The sequence below is a fragment of the Trichechus manatus genome, unplaced genomic scaffold (genome assembly GCF_000243295.1).
Source record: "Trichechus manatus latirostris isolate Lorelei unplaced genomic scaffold, TriManLat1.0 scaffold00077, whole genome shotgun sequence".
Lineage (NCBI taxonomy): Eukaryota > Metazoa > Chordata > Mammalia > Sirenia > Trichechidae > Trichechus > Trichechus manatus.
The window spans coordinates 7,614,663-7,635,736 of NW_004444013.1; the positions used below are offsets into that span (position 1 = coordinate 7,614,663).

Consider the following 21,074-nt stretch of genomic DNA (forward strand, 5'->3'; position numbering starts at 1 on the left):
ACACATGCTCACACCACATTTTGGATCACATGATATCTTGAAATACCTAATTACCCTCCTGGCTACTTTGAAGTTTATGATCATGACTTAAACCCAACAGTTTTGTTCTTGTTAGCTGCTGCGGAGTCGAATCCGGCTCATGGCAATCTTATGTACGACAGAACGAAACGTTGACCAGTCCTGTATCATCCTCACAATCACCAGTATGTTCAAGCCCATTGCTGTGGCTGTTGGGCCAGTCTGTCTCACTGAGGATCTCCCTCACTGTCACTGGCCCTCTACTTCGTCAGGTATAATGTCCTTCTCTAGTGATTGATCCCTCCTGATGACACATCCAAGGCAAGTGAATGGGACAGCATTCTGTTGTGATCCATAAGGTTTTCATTGGCTAATGTTAGGAAGAAGATTGCCACACCTTTCTTCCTAGTCTATCGTAGTCTAGAAGCGCCACTGAAACCTGTCCACCATGGGTGACCCTGCTGATATTTGAAATACCAGTAGCATAGCTTCCAGCATCATAGTAACACACAGGCTACCACAGTAAAAACTGACAGACGGGTGGTGGAACACAACACTAAATCCTATTATTTAATGTGCTAATAAAGAAGCACATGTATTACTGTATCACAATTTAAAATGTTCTGAGACCTGTATTTCGGCATAGTTGGTTTCTTTTGTAATTCTCTATTTTATTTTAGGTGGTGCATTTAGAAACATTATTCTGAGAGTGGATCCCTAGGCTCTCCCAGACTGCCAGCAGTATCTGTGGCAGAAATGTTTAAGAATCTCTACCTAGCCCCAGATAAGGAGAGTCCCTGAGCTTGTCAAAATGCAGACTCCCAGGCTCCTCTCACGACCTGCTAAATCAGAATCTCAGGGAACAGGACCTGGACATGTGTGTTTCTCCAAAGGTCCCCAGGTGATGGGGGTACAGTCAGTTCAGGTCACAGGTGTTGTTTGAGAGCCTCTGGCTTAGATAACCTATATCCCAATAACCAGGACCTTAAAACATGGAGGTGAGCGGCACCACTGAGAGACTGAGTCTTAGGAACAGGATCTTCTTACCCTTCTGGAAGTATTGTGGTGGGAAGGGTTGTTGTTGTTAGTTCCATCCAGTTGGCTCCGACTCACAGCCGCCCCATGTATAACAGAACAAAACATCACCTGGTCCTGCACCATCCTCACAGTCTTTGGTATATTCGAGCCCATTGTTGCAGAACCATGCCATTCCATCTTATGAAGGGTTTCTTCCGTATTCGCTTACCTTCTACTTTACCAAAAATGATGTCCTTTTCTAGCAGTGGGTCTTGTCTGATGATGTGTCTAAAGTAAGCAAGATAAAGTTTCACCATCCTCACTTCTAAGGAGCATTCTGGCTATTCTTCCTCCAAGATGGACTTGTTCATTCTTCTGCCAGTCTGTGGTATATTCAGTATTCTTCACCAACACCACAATTCAAATGCATCAGTTCTCCCAAGTGTGAATTAAGGTGTGTGTCTTCAGTATGCTCCTTAAATTAGCCTTGCTCAGCCTCAGTTTCCCCACCTATAACTTGGGAAAAATGGAAGGACTGAGCTCATGGGCTTGTTGTGAGAATGAAAATAGTGAATGCAATGCACTTTGCAGAGTGTGTAACACATTGCAAGGATCAGCTGCTGCTGCTGCTGCTGCTGCTGGTGATAAGGATGATGATTGTCTTAGCCTAGGTTCTCTAGAGGAGCAAAGCCAGCGAGATAGACAGATACATACATACATACGTAAATACAAATATAGAGAGATTTCTTTCAAGAAAATGGCTCACGCAATTGCGGAGACCGGTGAGTCCAAGATCTACAGGTCAGGTGGCAGGCTGGAGACTTAGATCTGCAGGCTTACGTCCCAGGAACCGGAGGTCAGACGATGAGAAGCATGCAGGGTTGAGAGAGAGTGAGCTTTGCCAGAACATCCATTTATATACTGGAGGCAGGCCACACCCCCCAGGAAACTCCCCTTTCAACTGATTGGCTGATCATATCAGATCACATCATGGTAGGTGATTACATTATACTACGTTGTAGAAAAGCACCCAGTCCAGTATCTGCCAAAACACTGAGAATCGTAGCCTTGCCAAGTTGACACATAACATTACCCATGATAATAGTGTTCCTCCTGTTGTTAGCGAGCTAACTGGAGTTTCAGAGACTGGGAGGGAAGCAGTGGTGATAAAGTGATGGCAAGACCTACCTTCCGAAGCAGGAAGAGCATTTCTTCTGGAGTTTACAGTGCAGCTGAGTGGCCCCAGTGAGAGGAGTGGATCCCAGAGTTCGAGCATCTGCTGTCCCCTGCCCCCAAGGGACAGGGCTGACATGTCGCCAGGGGCGTGGGGCTGTCTGCTGATGCCCCTTCCATGATCCAGGGCGTTCAGCGTCACTCCTGCTGCCCCTGCTCTTTGCATGAAATGTCGCATCTCATTTTGCCAAAGCAGCCCCTTCGTGTCGGCAGCCCAGAAGCTATCTCCCCTCCATGTGGAAGCACTTAAAACAAATCTCCACCTGCTTCTGAGAGGGGATTTTGAACATTCCCCAGAAAGGGGCCTCCAAGCTCATAACAGAAGGTGCCGCAGTTCTTGGACAACTGACTGCTTCCAGTCCATCAAGATTAAATTCTTTGAAGGAAGGTTTTCTGCTACACAACTGTCTCCTAAATTCTCTAGAACCTTCTGTCGGCCAGGCCCCCCGGGCAGCGCCCTGCTGTTGTTGTTAGTTGCCTTCGAGTCGGCTCTGACTCGTGGTGACCCCACGTACAACAGAGCAAAACACTGCCCAGTCCTGCACTATCTTCGCTATCGTTGATGTACTCGAGTCCATGGTTGTGACCACTGTGTATTTTGAGAGCCTCCCAACCCGGGGGTTCATCTCCCAGCAATATATCAGACAGTGTTGTATTGTGGTCCATAGGGTTTTCAGTGGCTGATTTTCAGAAGTAGATCACCAGGACTTTCTTCCTAGTCTGTCTTAGTCTGGACGATCCACTGAAACCTTTCCACCATGGGTGATCCTGCTGGTATTTGAAATACTGGCGGTATAGCTTCCAGTATCGCAGTAACATGTAAGCTATGACAGTACAGCAAACTGACAGACGGGTGGTGGTTTAGGACAATGACCTGGCCTGTCATTAAACCAAAAAAAAAAAACTGGTTGCCATCAAGCTGGCTGGAAAATCTAGGAAGGACATGATTTTCTCCCACCCTCACAGTGCTTCTTACAGGACCTGGAGGTGGCAGGAAAACGCAGGCGCACATGGCGTCTATTGGGAAGGTGAGAAAATGAACTTCAGTCAACACGACGCATTGTGCTTCAGATACTCCAGGACAAAGGCCCGGGGTGGCCTCCGAGGAAACACTAAGCTGATGGTTCTTTAAGATTTCAAGGTCAGTGCTACTAAATGGCACTCCAAGAACTACCAAAACCCAAACACACGTCGGCATTTTTACTAAAGGGTAAGAAAAGGGGGTACATTCAAGATAATGCAAGCCCCTCACTGTGTTTGCTGTGCATCAGCGAGCAGCTAGGTGCGTTGGCTGGGTTAGCCCTCCTTTTGACTGTGCTTCCTGTGACGGGGTAGTACACACACATCGTACCTAACAGGCTCTGTGGGAGCCCGGCTGCAAGCTGTCTACAGCAGCCCAAGTCAGCAGGTAGGAGATGACATTTTCCAATGGTTCAAATAGACCCCAGGCCTGGAAGATATGGTGGACACAGTGTTAGGAGAGCAAGAATGAAGCAGCACCAAAAGGAACTGTTTAAAAATTTACAAGACCTTTTCCCTGTATCGGCTCAGCTGCTGGATACCGTTCCAGCAATTGCCAAAACATGCAGCTGGCCCCCAGCAGAGCAGAGAACTGAATGGGATGGGGCAGATCAGTGACATTTTCCATAGCCTGGTGCAATACCAGCCTCCGTGGAAGCCGGGAAATGGATTGTTTTCTGGGAGAGAAGCAAAAATAAAATGACCAGGCTGGAAGGGAAAGTAGGGGAGCCTCTTGCTTCTGAACACATAACCCATTCAAAGTATAAGCTTCCGGGACACATTTTAAAATGATGCACACTTACAAGTCAAAATAAGGGCTAGAATCTGCATAGGTAAGTAACTCTAGCCACTGGAATAAGCAAACCTCCAAATCTGAGTAGCCTAATGCAATAAAAGTCCATCGTGGATGTTCACGGTTAGCAGGTGGCCTTCCATGGGGTCATTCAGAGCTCTAGGCTCCTCCACACTGTGGGGCCTCCATCTTCAAAAGGTGGGAAGGAGCTGGTGGAGAAGGCACAGAGGCTATTCAGTCCCATCAGGCCTTGGGTGACGCATCTCAGTTAGACCCACATTCACTGTGAGAGGGAACCTTACAGTCACACCTAGCTGCAGCGAAGGCTGGGTGTGTGGTGTGCCCAGCAGGGCATGGTGCTCATGTTGCGTCTTTGCCTCAGGGAGTCCGCGGGCAGTGGGGCCCACACTGGTCTCCAGGTTTGCTGGATTCTTCCCATGGGTGTTGTCTGTGTGAAGTCTGTTGATGATTCACGGGCCAGAGGGCAGCATCATGCTATTCTCTGGTCCTTCTGGGAACCAAAAGAGAATTTTGAAGTCAGTAAAAGGGCCAGAAGCTAGTCATTTTCTCAGTGTATGAGTGTCCCCTCCAGTTGTTAGAATGACATCCATTCCTAATCAAGGCCCTACTATTTACATGAAAAACCTGAAGAGATTGTGAAGTCAGCTGGTCAACCTGTAAGTATTAACCCATCAGCTGCAGGCCAGGATTCCCTTAGGAGGTTTTATAAATGTTGCTAAAACAAACAGTTGCCTTCGAGTTGATTCCAACTCATGGTGACCCCATGTGTTTCAGAGTAGAACTGTGCTCCATAGGGTTTTCAATGGCTATGATCTTTCAGAAGCAGGTTGCCAGGCCTTTCTTCTGAGGTGCCTCTAGGTGAGTTTGAGCCACCAACCTCTCAGTGAGTAGTAGAGCACTTAACCACTTGTACCACAAAGGACATATGGTGCTGTCCCCACGTAAACTGGGATCTGAGTCTGTTTTCCCCCTGCTTTAAATTATCCAGCGTCACCAAGAGCACTGAATGGCACGATTTTCCGGAATTTCTGGTCTTCAGACTCTCCTGCGAGGGCAGCTGCCCAGCCCCTAAGGCCACCCCCAGGTCCCCAGTGACTGTCAGAAATGACCAGGTCAGCCATTCTACCCCCAGGTCCCTGGGCTTTGATGCTCCATCCTAGAATATGGGACAGAATATGGGACCTTTACCTTACTATGAAGAAGTATTGATGTGTTAAAACTGGTGTCGGCAAAGAATATTAAATATTCTGTGGACTGCCAAAAGAACGAATAAATCAGAAGAAATACAACCAGAATGCTCCCTTGCAAGGATAGCAAGGAGCAGGGTTGCCTACTTTGGACACGTCAGTCTTTCCTGATCATGTTTCGTAAAGTAGAGGGTCAGCGAAAATGAGGGAAACCCCCGTGAGATGGATTGAAACAATAGCTGCAACAATGGACTCAGACATACCAATGATCATGAGGATGACACAGGACCGGGCAACATGTTGTTCTGTTACACGTAAGGTCGCCATGGGTCAGAGCTGACTCAACAACAACAAACAATGACCACCTTACTCAGAGCTCATCATCAATTTCAGAAAACCTCCATTTTCCTGACATCTGTGGCTTCTAACCCAATTACTACTACCAATTTTTAAAAATTAGTTGACATTCTTCTGGTTGCAGTTTATGCAAAAAAAAAAAAAAGGAGGGTGGAGACTGCACTATTGGAAGGATTCCGGGGACCTTCCAATGTTGAAGTAAGTGGTGAATAACCCAGCTCAGAAAGGCAGAAGCGAGGTTGCTCCCAGCACCTGAGCAGCGCCAGCTGACAGACCGTCCCTCTGGACCAAACTGCCGCCAGCAAGGAACTCTGCATCCTTGCCATCTAAGGAGTGGAGCGGGAGGTGGAATCACCTGCCGTTTAAAGTTTATGGATTATTCTTTTTCCTGCTCCCTTTTTCCCCAGCAGAGTCTGAGAACTGGAGTGTGTGTGAGTTGATGGGCTGTGACTCTTGTGATGTCCCAGTCCGCAGAGGGATGGGGTAGGTCCCCCTCCTCTTCTCGGGCTTAGGAGAGGCAGAGCAAGGGTGTGGAACCCCGCTCCACCTGGACAACACTTCTCTATGAGTCCCCCACCACCATGGACCGTGTTGGGTGATTCAGTCCCTAATTCTGGCCTCCCCTAGTTCTAGTCCCTAATTACAGGCAGCTCAATACCCCACCATCCACTTTGCAGGTTCTAGGAGCAGTGATTGACAATGCCATGTATTTAGCCTTGACCACGTGGGATTCAGTTAGAGTGAACACAGCCATTATGGACTGAATTATGTCCCTCTAAAATATATGTTGAAATTCTGGCTCCTATACTTGTAAATAAGGAGCCCTGGTGGCACAGTGGTTAAGCACTCGGCTGCTAACTGAAAAGTTGGTGGTTTAAACCCACCCAGCCACTCCACAGGAGAAACACCTGGTGATCTGCTCCTGTAAACATTACAGCCTGGGAGACCCTGTGGGGCAGTCCTACTCTGTCCTGTAGGTCACTATGAGTTGGAATCGACTTAGTGGCAGTGGGTTTGGGTTTATGGTTTGAATACCTGTAAATCTGATCCTGTTTGGAAATAGAGTTTTCTTTGTTGTATTATTTAGGTCATACCTAAGTAGTATGGGTTCTAAATCCAATCACTTCTGAGTTATAAAAAGAGCAGAGTGGACACAGAGGCACCCAGAGGGAGAAGAGGAGGACAGACACGGAGACAGATGCATCTGCAAGGCTGGCAGGCAGCCACTAGAAGCTGAAATAGACAAGGAAGGACCTCCGCTATAGCCACTCCTCAACTTCTGACCTCTAGTCCCCTGACCTGCGAGAAAATTAATTTCTGTTCTTTAAAACCACCCACTTGTGGTATTTGTGTTACAGCAGCACTAGGTAACTAGGACAACAGTCTTTGAGGACCTTTTGAGACGTGGTAATGTCACTCTTTTGAAGAATCTGGACACACCAGGCCCCTTCCAGATCACTGTGCCCAGCCTCAAAGCTCTCGTCCTTGGTATTGAAGAAACAGAATTAAATATTATTCACTTTCATCCTATGGTTAAGCGTTGTTGTTAGCTGCCATCAAGTGAGCCCCCAACTCATGGCAACCCCGTGTACAATGGAACATAAGGCTGCCCAGTCCCACACCATCCCCATGATCACTTGTGGATCAGACCATTGTGATCCGTAGGGTTTTCACTGGCTGATTTTCAGAAGTAGATCACCAGGCCTTTCTTCCCAGTCCATTTTTGTTGTTAATTGCCTTCCACTTGGCCCCTGAGTCATGATGATCCCACGCACAACAGGATCAGGTCGTTGTGATCCACAGAATTTTCACTGGCGGATTTTTTGGAAGTAGATCACCAAGCCTTTCTTCCTAATCTGTCTTAGGAAGCTCTGCTGAAACCTGTTCAGCATCATAGCAAATACAAGCCACCACTGACAGATGGGTGGTGGCTGCGCATGAAGTGCACTGGCCAGGAATCGAACCTGGGACTCCTGCATGGAAGGTGAGAATTCAGCCACTGAGCCACCACTGCCTCATATGTTTAAGCATAGTTTATCTATAATTGCACCCTACCATCTCCGCTTTAATCTTACACAAAATGCAGACTAAACAACAGCAGGACCAGTGATGTGTGCATGATGATATGGATGCAGTGTTATCATCGTCCCCCTCGGTGCTGCTTCCCCCAAGGCTCTAAAGCTGTTTTCAGCATTTTCCTGGAAGTCTACATTTAAGCGCCAAGGAAAGAGGAAGAAGCAGAGACTATGAGTTGTGGCAAGTGGGATCCATGTCTCAATTATCTTTGTATCTTTGGGAACATTCACCTCTGAGGTCTGGTCTTGGTTTAAACAAACCCATTGCCATTGAGTCAGCTCCAACTCTTGGTGACGCCATGTGTGTTAGAGTAGAACTGTGCTCCATAGGGTTTTCAGTGGCTGATTTTTTGGAAGTAAGTCCTGAGACTTGTCTTCTGAGGCTTCTCTGGGTGGACTCAACCTCCAGCCTTTCAGTTAACAGCTGAGCAAACCATTCTCATCACCCAGGAACTCCTGATATTAGTAAACTTGACCTAAATGTATATGGCATTGATTTGGATGAGGAAAGGTGTTTGTTAGACATTAAGGGCATCAGACTGGGCACTGGGAGTACAAAGACCAATAAAATGCTTAACACCAACTGAGTTGGAGCCGCTACACAGAAAGGAAGGAATGTCCTGGGGAAGGAGGGTGTGAGTGGGGCAGAGTGGGGAGGACAGAAACGGAGCGAGAGAAACCAGATGTGGGGAGTCCTAGGTTGTAGAGAAATGGGAAGTGGTTGAGGTAGAGAAAGATGGAGTGCAGGGAAGAAGAAAAAGGCAAAAGCACAAGAAAGGAAGGAAGAAGGGACAAGGAGAAACAGACCTGCCCACGTTTGAAGCCATCTCTGAGGCTGCGTTTAGCTATTTTTGTTGTTAATTGCCTTCCACTTGGCCCCTGAGTCATGATGATCCCACGCACAACAGGATCGGGTCGTTGTGATCCACAGGATTTTCACTGGCAGATTTTTTGGAAGTAGGTCACCAAGCCTTTCTTCCTAGTCTGTCTTAGGAAGCTCCACTGAAACCTGTTCAGCATCACAGCAACACACAAGCCTGCACTGAGAGACGGGTGGTAGCTGCGCGTGAGGTGCAGTGAGCGGGAATCGAGCCCGGGTCTCCCACATGGAAGGCGAGAATTCTACCACTGAACCACCGCTAACATAAAAACCCTAAACCTCTTGACAACACGCTATCAAGCTGGGTGGAACGACTTGGATAAATTTTAAAGTGGTGAACATAGACCCAGTATTATTCATTTCCCCCCAATATTATTCCTTAAATGCATAAACAATAGCCACAAAGATCAGAAGAAAAGGAAAAAAGCCCTCCAACACCCCTTCCATGCTCAATCAGTCAAGCTGCCTTCAATATGCGTTTCTTTCCTCCCCGGATTACATGTCAGTTACAAGGTTCATTTTAATTCCTCGTTTTGTATTAAGAGAAATGATTTGTATTGATCAGCAGTGTAGTCCAGGTATTTAGGGTTCCTCACTACTGTGGTGCTTAAATTGAGACCTGTCTTGAGGTCCCTATTTGTAAATCCTATTTCTGAGAAACAGTAATAAGTAAAGCAGAAGATTGAAATTGAATTTTTGTAAAAGGACTTTAGAGGGAAAGCTATTGTACGTCAGTCCAATGTAGTGAAAGAGAAAGTGTCCTTCAACATAGACAAGCCAGCTCACCGCTCACCTCTGGGAGCCCTGCCTGTCAGCAGGATGGAGTCTGCTCTTTCAGGAAGCGGGTGACCAGGTTGTCCCAAAAGGATTGTTAGGATAGGAGCAATGACTTCAAATGCTAGCCAGAAATCTGTGTGTGTGTGTTTTCTTAGATACTTTTTTTAAAACAACAGCTTTGTTGTTGTTGTTGTTAGGTGCCATTGGGTCAATTTTGACTCACAGCGATCCCCGGTGACTGGGTAGAACTGCCCCATAGGGTTTCCTAGGCTGTAATCTTTACCAGTGCAGATCACCAGGTCTTTCTCCCACAGAGTGGCTGGTGGGTTCAAACTGCCAACCTTTTGGTTAGCAGCTGAGTGCTTAACCATTGCACCACCTGGGCTCGGTTGTGTGTATGTTTTTAACAGCTTTATGAGATATAATCCCCATACTGTACAATTCACCGTTTTAAAGTGTACAGTTCAGTGGTTTTTAGTATATTCACAGATGTGTGCAACCATCACTACAGTTAACTTCAGTACGTTGCATCATCTTGAAAAAGCACCCCATACTCTTTAGCTTTCACCCTTCTACGCTCCCATCCACCTGTCAGCCCTAAGCAACCTCTAAATCTATTTCTCTCTGTGTAGATTTGCCTATTAAAGACATTCCCATAGAAATTTTTTTTAAAAGTTCAATGTCCACTTGATTCTGACTCACGGCAACCCCATGTGTGTCATAGAGTTTTCAATGGCTGATTGTTCAGAAATAGATCACCAGGCCTTTCTTCCGAGTGCCTCTGGGTGGACTCAAACCTCCAACCTTTCGGGCAGCAGCCAAGCGCGTTAACCATTTGGACCTCCCGGGGACTCCTTCCTATGAAAAGAATCATGTAACACGTGACCCTTTGTGTCTGGCTTCTTTCACTTAGCATCATATTGTCACAGTTCATCCACATTGTAGCATACATCAGTACTTAATCTGTGTTGTTGAATTGGATTTTACTGTCAGACAAAGAACTAAAATGTGTTTGCACTTGGATTACTGAATGGGGTTATTTCATTCATTTCTGTGTAAAAGTTCTACAAATGTTGCTTTTAGCAATATGTGTTTAAGTGATTTCTAAAGTGACTTCCATCTGGAAGTATGTCTTGTCTGTAGAAAGGAAGGCTTCTGAATGAGAAACCCCCAGGGCAGGGCATCCAAGTTTGATGGGGTCTGATTCTTCTACAATTTGAGGGACCCGTTTTAGAAATATGGAGCCCTGGTGGCACAGTGGTTAAGAGCTCGGATGTTAACCGAAAGGTCGGCAGTTCAAATCCACCAGCTACTCCTTGGAAACCCTATGGGGCAGTTCTACTCTTGCCCTATAGGGTCACTATGAGACGGAATTGACTCCATGGCGACAGGTTTGGTTTGGTTTCGGGGTTTTTTTTTCCCCCTTTAGAAATATAAGATTATAAAATACAAGGTGAGGCCTTAGAAGGAGCTTAAGCTTCAGGTAAATCCACCTGAACTCAGATCATTGTTATAGAGGGCAGTGGTGGTTCAGTGGTACAATTCTTGCCGTCCACGCAGGAGACCCAGGTTTGATTCCTGGCCAAGGCACCTCATGCACAGCCATCACTGTCTGTTGCTGGAGGCTTGCATGTTGCTATGATGCTGAACAGGTTTCAACAAAGTTTCCAGACTAAGATGGACTAGGAAGAAAGGCCTGGCAGTCTCCTTCTGAAAATCAGCCCATGAAAACCTTATGAATTACAATGGTCTGATCCACAGCTGATCATTGGGATGGTGCAGGACTGGGCAGCATTTTGTCCTGTTGTGCATGGGGTCACCATGAGTTGGGGGCCAACTATATGGCACCTAAGAATAACGACAGTGGAGGTAAAAGCAGATTGCAGTGCGTTGAGGAGTGAGAGGAGGCCCCGGCCCCAGGGCTGAGGATGCCTTGGACCCAGGGCCTGGGCTGACTTTGCCTCCCACACCTATTGTATGTTATTTGTTGAGGTGTTTTTTTTTTTAACTTTGGACTGCCTGTTCATTCTGATATTTTCAGAATGGTTTGCTGCTTCAGTGTCCCAGTGATGTCATTTTTTGTGTCATGCAAGGTGTGTTACTGCTGTTTAAGGGGAATGATGGAGGCTTTATGACACCAAATGCAGTCCTGAGTCACTGAGGCATCAGCCTCAGCCGGCAAGCGGGAATTCTGGGATGCATTCCTGGCCAGTAGTGATGTTACCAGCGTCCAACCCAGCAGCAGGAAGTGAATAACCCGCACCAAATCCTCAGCCAGCACTCACCCTAGTGATTCACTCTAGGTTTGCTGGGCCACTAACCACAAGGTCGGATGTCTGAGTCCACCCAGAGGTGCCTTGGAAGAAAGGCCTGGCAATCTGTTTCTGAAAGGTCACAGCCTTGAAACCCTTTGGAGCGCAGTTCTGTTCTGACAGACATGGGGTCATCATGAGTCAGAATTGACTCAGCAGCAACTGTTGGTTCTAGTCAGGTCAGGCTAGACTCTGCTGCTGTAACAAACCAATCTCAACGGCTTTGTGTATCAAAATGTCTTTCTTACTCCTGCTAAGTCTGCTGAACCATTGCCTTTTGGGCCGAGGAAGGGGCAGTGGCCTCTGGGCATTTCTCCATCAGGCTGACGCAGTCCTTGTACCCCCAGGTGTGGCTCTGCGGGGGCAGCATGGAGGTCCTGCCGTGCTCACGGGTGGCCCATATCGAGCGGAAGAAGAAGCCATACAACAGCAACATTGGCTTCTACACCAAGAGAAATGCTCTCCGGGTGGCTGAGGTCTGGATGGACGATTACAAGTCCCACGTGTACATAGCATGGAACCTGCCGCTGGAGGTATGGCCAGCTTCCCTTCCCCCACACCCTGAAAGAGTGATCCTTGCTGCTTGGAGGCCACTCCTCAAACAGGTGCTCATACTCACTGTCTTTCTCTTCTCTAGAGAAACAGAGCCAGTGGTTGATATATATATACACACACCTACACAGAGAGACGTTTACTCCAAAGGATTGGCTCACGTGATTGTGGGGTAGTGGGGGCTGGCAAGTCCAAAATTCATAGGTCAGGTGGCAGGCTGGAGACTCCCTCAGGCTTGCAACCCAAGATCCATAGGTCAGGTGACCGGAAGAGTGCAAAGTGGAGAGATGATGCACGTTCTGCAAAAAATCTGTTTATAGTCTGGAGGCAATCCACACCCTAAGGAAACTCCCCTTTCAACTGATTGATTGCGTTAGATTGCATTATAGAAGGCAATTACATTGCATTACATTATGGAAAGTAACTCGTCTAGTATTTGGCCAAACCACCGGGAATCACAGCTTAGCCAAGTTGAAACGTAAAATGAACCATCACATTTGAAAAATCATGAGTGCATTTTGAGGGCATTCACAGACCTCCGAGTTTTAGAACCCCTGCTTTACATGGGAATTGGCATGATGGGAATCTCTAAATCCCTTTGCTGTGATGAGAGGGCTCTCGTATTTATCCTGGTCTTATTACATTGATCTACTGCACCTGCTGCTGGACATGTACTGTGGCCAGAAGGTTGTTGCCCAAAGTTTTGGCACCATACCCCATCATCTGCTCCCACTGCACGCTGCCATGGAGTTCCAGCTGCCCTGGGATGTGCCTACCGTGGGCTGAATCCCTTGTCTACGTGGCTCTTCAGCTCTCCCTTCTGCTCGGCCTGGAATACAGCCGAAGAAAGCCCCATGTTACTCCAGTCCCACTGGAGGATCGCACCCTGGTTGTGTGCTAGCTTGGTTTGAGTCCCAGCCTGGCCACTTAGTAGCTATGAGAGCTTGAACAAATCCACTTCTTTTTTCTGTACCTTAGTTTCCTCAGCTATAAAATGGGAATAATGACCGTTCCTCCTCCATAAGGTGATTGTAAGGACTAAATGAGTTTAATACACATGACATGCTCAGAGCGGCACCTGGCCTGGGATACCTGCTTGGTAATGTTGACGAGTGTCGTTAATCACAGTGGGGTGACCTGCCCCCTCCACCACAGCTGGGTTTTTCTCCTCAGCCACAACATCCATGGGTTTCCCTGAGGCACACCAAATGAGTGAACTGGGATTGGTTCCCACTGAGAGTTGGCAGCCCCTTTGTTTCAGGAGTCTGGAGCCCAGAATAGCAGAATTGCAGCTGAACATACACAGGCTTTATGGATCATGAGGATAAAAGTCAAGACTGTATATCATTGTTGTTAGAATTTTTGAAATACCTTTTTAAATACTTGGCTGAAAATCATCTATGGCCACATAGTACTTTGTAGTTGTTAAACTATAAGTGCTTTTACAACAAGATGGATTGACACAGTGGCTGCAACAATGGGCTCAAACATACCTACTATTGTGAGGATGGTGTAGGACCAGGCAAAATTTCATTCTGTTATACATAAGGTCGCTATGAGTCAGAGCTGACTCAGTGGCATCTAACAACAACAGCATTATTATTATTATTAGGCAGCCGTAGCGGCAAGCGCTAGGTTAAGTACTCGGCTGCTAACTGGAAGGTTGGTGGTTCGAACCCACCCGGTGGCCCCATGGGAGAAAGACCTGGCCATCTGCTCCCATAAAGATTACACCTAAGAACACCCTATGAGGCAGTTTTTTTCTGTTACTTGGGGTCACTATGAGTTGGAACTGACTTGACAGCACCCAACAACAACATTTTTAATAATTATAACAAACGTAAGCAACATTTGTTGAGTGCTTACTATGTCCCAGGTAGTCAGTAAGTTCCTTATTTGCATTATCTCATTCATCCTTCATGACAACCTCATGACACACAAACTGTCTGCCTCAGCTTCCGCATCTATAAATTGGGATTGTAGTAATACCTACTGCATAAGGCTGCTGTGAAGGTGGAAAGGAGGCTCAGAACAGAGCTTAGCTAATATTAAATGCTCAGTAAATGCCAGCTTGGCAGAACCTATTAGGATGCCCATTTTACAGATGAGGAAACCAAAGCTCAGGAGGCTAAGTGACTTGTTTAAGGCCCTACAGCTAGTCCATGGCAGGGCAGGGTGGAACTCACATCTTAACTCAGCCTTCCCCACTGCCCCACGACCTCAGTAGAATAGGCCTAAGAAAGATGATGAGACTTCTGGCCACAGCCCTAAGAACTCAGGTCTCCCGACTCTAGCCAGTGCTTTCTCCGTCACTGCAGACAGCCTTCCGCTGCCTGCTGCCAGTGGTACCTGGCCGTGCTTTTTAAAAAATGACCATTTTCATTGATCGTGCAAAGTATATTAAAAACAAAGAGTTAAAATTGTTTCTTAGGTTTGTCTTTGCATTTTAATGTTTGGCATTTAAAGGGGTTTTCCTTTAAAAGCACTGTTTGACAGCCCAAACCTTAGTGAAATGATTTAAACCCTTCTCCAAAAACACTGCCTGGTCCCAGAGAGAACATCCAGTCTCCACTAATCCACGGCCATCTTGCAGCTGAGTCTGCTAAGTCATATTTCAGATAACTTTATTTTCTCCTGTCAGCACACAGCAGCCCATTACAGGTTCATGTCTATAAAAGCAGAGTGAATTATTCATTAGAACATCGTTACAAGCTTTGCAATGGAAAATTATTTTCACTTCTGCATATAATGAACTTTACAAAGAGCCAGCAAAGAGGGAAATTACACATGTATAGGAAAGAAAGACGGGAGGTGGTGATAGGCACTTATTTTCTTGTTTTAATCAAATCATCCCTCTAATTCCTGGCTCAGGTAGTTACTGAGGTAGCGTGGAAGATGTCACGCTGAGCAGAGGTCATCTGCGCTGGTGTGTCCCGGGACTCTTTCACGAAGTGAGGACAAGGACAGCTGCTGTCGTCTGGGGACTGTGGTTGGGGAGCAGGAGTCTCTGACTCGGTTCTAGATGATTCAGGTTTCTGTTAGTTGCTGTGGAGTCGGCTCTGACTCCTGGTGACCAATGTACAACAGAATGAAATGCTGCCCAGTCCTGCATCCTCTTCAGGACACTTGCATCCACTGTTGTGGTCACTGTGTATTTTGAGCGCCTTCCACCTAGGGGCTCATCTTCCGCCACTATATGCGACAATATTCTGTTGTGATCCCTCCGGCTTTCATCGGCTAATTCTAGAAAGTAGATCGCCAGGCCTTTCTTCCTAGTCTGTCTTAATCTGGAAGCTCCACTGAAACCTGTCCACCATGGGTGACCCTTCCTGACATCTGAAATACTGATGGCATAGCTTTCAGCATCACAGAAATGTGCAACCACACTGTAGGAGACACTGACAGATGGGTGGGGGAGATGATTCAAGTGGATTTCCATAAACCAACCTCCTGAGTAAGCTTAAGATCTTCTCTCTGTAGGGGTTCCCTGATGGTGACTCCACCTGCCCCCTCTGGCCGGAGCCCCACAGTCACTCACACCCTTTTGCTTCTCTCTACTTCCAGAATCCAGGAATTGACATCGGTGATATCTCTGAAAGAAGAGCATTAAGGAAAAGCTTAAAGTGTAAGAATTTTCAGTGGTACCTGGACCACGTCTACCCAGAAATGAGAAGATACAACAATACTGTTGCGTATGGGGAGGTAATTAAGATCACGCAAGCTCTCGGCCTGGGATGCTGTTCAGTGTGCTGTGTGTTGCCTTGCTGGGGGTAGCTAGGCAACAGAGTATTCATTCATTCCCTTAGCCGTCCATCAGTGAGAGGTTTGTGCAGGGACATCCCTGACAGCAAGGCTGTCTCAGGCAGATGAGGAGATGTGTAACACACTGTACAACGTGGGCCTGGATACATGGCCGTGGCAGCCTGCTCTGCCTGAGGAAGAGACTGGGCCTTGAGTTCTGTTTGGAACATTTTGATTTTGATTTTGAGGACATATAAATGGAGACATTGAGCATTAAGTCGGGTCTGTAGCTCAGGAGTCACTCATACTCATCGCGACCCTATAGGACAGGATAGAACTGCCCCATAGGGCTTCCAAGGAGTGGCTGGTAGATTCAAACTGCCAATCTTTTGGTTAGCAGCTGAGCTCTTAACCAGTACGCCACCTATGAGTCGCAATCGACTCAATGGCATTGGATTTGGTTTTTTTTTGGTTTAGTTCAGGAGAGGCTTCTTCCAAAGCAGCTCTAGTATTCAGTGCTCAGTGCCAGGGCTCAGCGCCACTTTCTGCTGAAGAAAGCACAGAGCTGCTCCTCACAGATTATCTGTAATGAGATAATATCCCCTATTTAAACATTAAAACAAATTGAATACAAATACTATAAATAGTCATTTTAGAAAATTTTGAAAGTAATAATAGCCACAAACATTTATTGAGTGCTTTTTATGTGCCAGGCACTATTCTAAGTGCTCTTCACATACTAATTCATTTTACCTTCACCTTATGAGGTGTAGGTGTATTATTATCCCCATTATATTGATAAGAAGGCCACAGACATTTAATGACTTGCCTGTGGTCACCCAGCTCATCAGTCATGGAGCCAGGACTAGACACAGGCATGCTGACTCCAGAGAGAATGTGGACATTTGATATATGGCATTCAGTGCTGTGTGTGTACTCATATATACGCATATATGTTTATATATGTGTGTGTACACATACACACATACACATATGGTTGTTGGGTGGCACAAATGATGTAAGTGCTCAACTACTAGCCAAAAGGATGGTAGTTCAAACCTACCCAGAAGCACCTTGAAAGACAGGCCTGGCAATCTGCCTCCAAAACGTCACAGCCTTGAAAATCATATGGAGAAGTTCTACTCTGACACATACTTGTTAGATGCCGTCAAGTTAACTCTGAGTCATAACAACCCCTTGTGTGTCAGAGTAGAACTGTGCTTGATAGGGTTTTCAATGGCTGGTTTTTTGGAGGCAGATTGCCAGGCCTTTCTTCCAAAGTGCCTCTAGGTAGACTTGAACCTCCAAACTTTTGGTTAGCAGCCAAGCATGTTAACCATTTGCACTAACCATGGATTCCATATGCATACATGTTTATTCATTTATTTATTGTATTTTAGACTAAAACTGTGCTGTCCACAATGCCTTATAATTTAAAATTTCACTTAATAGTATACAGGGAGTACTCTCCTATGTCATCAAGTATTTTTCTGCAACATTATTAATATATGCATGTGATTGCATCTTTTGTGTGTGTGGTGCTTTGCTTGAAAATTTAAACATTCAGATTGCTGCCGGTTTGAAAATACCATAAATACCACAGCTGAGAACACCCTTACATACAAGTCTCGGTTCATCTGCTTTATCCCCTCCGTGAGTGTGGTTTTAGGCGTGGAGTTGGGGACACAGAGTCAGGCCTGGCTCAGGGAGTGGGAGCTGTGGCCCCCAGAGGCGGCAGCAGAGAAGCCACCTGCTGGGTCTGGCATTTGGTTCTCTTTCCTGGGCTGCAGGGGACTCCCTGTGATGACCAGGCCGAAGCTAAGAAGACTGTTTGTTTGATTTAGAGTGTTTACATTTTCTCTACAGCTGTGAATTTCCCTGTTTTATGCCTCATGCCTATATAGTTGTCTAGAAAGTCAGTCAAGGCCTGGTTAAACCATCTGACTGACGGTGGCATCTAGCATGGGAAGTTCATTTCTTGGAGTGGCAGTCTGTCCAGAAGTCAAGAACGTGTGAAGACTCTGGAGCCAGCCTGCCGGATTCAAATTCTAGTGGCCTGTTACCAGCTGTGGCCCTTCTCAGATTCCCTTCCCTCGTTGATAAAATGGGGAAAATAAAAGCATCTGCTTCATCGGGTGACATGAGCTATGAAGTGCAGAGTTTTTAGAACAGTCCCTGACTTGCTGCATTAACTATTCTAGGTTCTAACTGCCTTGTCTTTTCTTCATCAAATAAGAGCGTGTATTATTTTTCAGGTTATCAAAGTAAGACCAGAGTCCCTGGGTGGTACAAACAGTTAAGCCCTTGAATATTAGCCAGAAGGTTGGCAATTCTAACCCACCCAGAGGTGCCTAAGACAAATTGCTTAGCTCTGTGGAAAAGAAATCAATTTGCATCCTTATAGCTCACCATATACCACATAGATTTCAGACAGATATAGAGCATTAAGTGAAAGAAGTGAGACCATAAGGAAATAGATATGAGTCTGGTCTCTGAATGAGGAGGGGCTTTCTAAGAATGAAAGCCACGCAAGGCAGTGCAAAAGAAAAGGATGAGTCTGAGCACATAAATAGTAAAATAATCTGTACATCAGCTGGAAGTCCTGGTGGTGTAGTGATTAAGAGCTATGGCTGCTAACCAAACGGTTGGCAGTTTGAATCCACTAGCTGCTCCCTAGAAACCCTATGGGGCAGTTCTGGTCTGTCCTATGGGGTCACTATGAGTCAGAATCGACTTGATGGCAATGGGTTTGGGTTTTTTTTATACGTCAATTGGATAGGGAAATAATATGCCAGACTGGAAATATGTATGCCACAAATAGTACAGATACAGGGATAATACCATTTATATATGATGAGCTCAAATACATTTGAATAAAATCCAGCAACACTAATATCCCAAAAGAAAAATAGACATAGTACAGGGAAGGCCCACTTAACACAAGAAGAAATACAAATGGTTGAAAAACATATAAAAAATTTAAATTTATTTCATAATCAAAGAAATTACAATAAATTTTTAAACACATTGAGATGCCTTTTTCCCCTACCAAATGAACCTAGATTTAGTTTTGGAAAGTATGTTGGTACTTTGCTGGCAAGGTCTTGGTGATATGAAAAATCGCATATCAGAGAGTGCACACTGAAACCAGCTTTTTAAGAAGCCGTTTAAACCACAGGCTTATTGATAGTCATACTTCTATCCCCCCTCTTATGCTAAGCAAATACTGTAAAGTGGGGACAAAGATGTAAGAGCAGAATTGTTCATCTCAGTGATTTTTTTGAGAGAGGGAGCAAAACTTTAACTTGAAGGAAATGGTTGATTAACTATAACATAATATAATCATGGTTTGAAATATTTTGCAGCCGTTACAAAAGCTGTGTAGGAAAGGTCAATGACATGAGAAAAACACTGATAATATAGGAATGCTGAAAAAGAGAAAGTCAGGATTATATACTGTAATGGAGACGTGTTACACACAACATGGATGAACCTTGCAAACGTTAAACCAAAACCAAACCCGTTGCCGTCGAGTTGATTCTGACTCATAGCAACCCTATAGGACAGAGTAGAACTGCCCCATAGGGTTTCCAAGGAGTGGCTAGTGTATTTGAACTGCCATCCTTCTGGTTAGCAGCCATAGCTCTTAACCACTGTGCCACCAGGGCTTCTTGAAAATATTATGCTGAGTGAATTAGTCGCAAAAAGACGAATACTATGTGATCTCACTTATATACAATAGGCAAACAGATAGAAACCAAAGCTTATTGGTGGTCACCAGGAGCGGGAGAGGGTGGAAAGGAGGAGTTATTCCATAGAGGGCATTGAGTTTATGGTAATGTGGTAGAATATTTTGAAAAAGGATAGTGATAATGGTCGTGCAACATGAAGAGTGTAATCAATGTCACTGAATCATACATGTAGAAATTGTTGAATTGGTAAATGTTTTGTTATGTATATTTTTACCACAATTTAAAAAAAAAACTAGCATATTATTTAAATAAAAGCAAACACTGTACTGGCTACAGTTTAGATTAAAAGAAAGGAGAATAGCCTGGGGAAATGGAGATGGTAGCTGTGGTTACCTCTGGGTGAAAGGACTGCAGACAGTTTTGTGGGGGGGCTTTTTCATGTTTTTCCAATTTTGACTGATGTTTATGTGATAATTTTATAATTAGAAAAAAAGTGGTTATTAGAAAAGAAAAAATAAATATGGGGAAATGCTAGAAGATGGCCAGGGCTGCTGTGTACAGCTGCACACACTGTGCACTGTGCAACTGCAGGGGCTGCTGCTCACATAACTGCAGCGTAAGTGATGTCCCTGGAGCTGTGCAGTGGGGTGTCTGGGCAGGTCACATAGATCTCATTGTCTGACTTTTGGAAAGGGGAGCTTTTTTCTTTGCAAATTTTCCTCTTTTAAAAAAAAAATAAATTCAATACATACTACATTCTATAGAAAACATAAAGAAGAAAGCAAAACTTATTCCAAATCCCAATTCCCAGATAGGATCGATGTTAACGTTTTAGGGCATTTGCTTCTATTACTGCTTCTCCTTTATAGTTTACATCGTTCATTTTCCACATACATTTCTGTTTGAGAGGCTGTCCCCAGGCCAATGAATAGTTCTACTTTTTATGCTTCTTGCTCTTTCCTAATTTATAATTAGTTTGTTTTTTTGGCTTTAAAAAGCTTTTTAGTCTTGTGGATCTTATGCATATTGTTCTTCAGTACATTATGATTACAGCTAATTAAAAAAAAAAAAAAGCCTCTGAGCCTTTCTGTGTCAGAATCAAGGGTCAAGTGCATGTAACACAAGAATTTTAAATCTTTCCAGGGCCCCTCACCAAGTCGGGATGTTTAAAACAACAACTACTACCATTTACTAACAACATTTTCTCATAAAAGAAAGACCATGCCAACTTTTTAAAAAGCTGGTAGGAAGGACAAAAATGTCAGATTAAAGGCAATCAGTAAGAAATGATAGCTGGACTTCCGGCAAGATGGCGCTCTAGGCAGAAACACCACGCCGTCCCTCCACAACAAAGATCCGAAAAACTAAGCCAAACAGAGAATCAACAATCCTGAAACCC

At 45.3% G+C, this 21,074-nt stretch overlaps 1 protein-coding gene across 4 annotated transcripts in view; it reads left to right on the forward strand.

Annotated features, from left to right (window-relative positions):
• GALNT17 (polypeptide N-acetylgalactosaminyltransferase 17) overlaps positions 1 to 21,074 on the forward strand; it is a 628,291-nt gene that overhangs the window by 560,235 nt on the left and 46,982 nt on the right. For 3 of the 4 annotated variants that reach the window (XM_004380774.2, XM_023735304.1, XM_023735305.1), the window contains 2 exons: positions 12,038 to 12,223; positions 15,807 to 15,944. In XM_004380774.2, coding sequence (XP_004380831.1) covers positions 12,038 to 12,223; positions 15,807 to 15,944 — 324 coding nt within the window. The remainder of the gene's footprint in view (positions 1 to 12,037; positions 12,224 to 15,806; positions 15,945 to 21,074) is intronic. The other variant, XM_023735303.1, reaches the window with a different exon arrangement.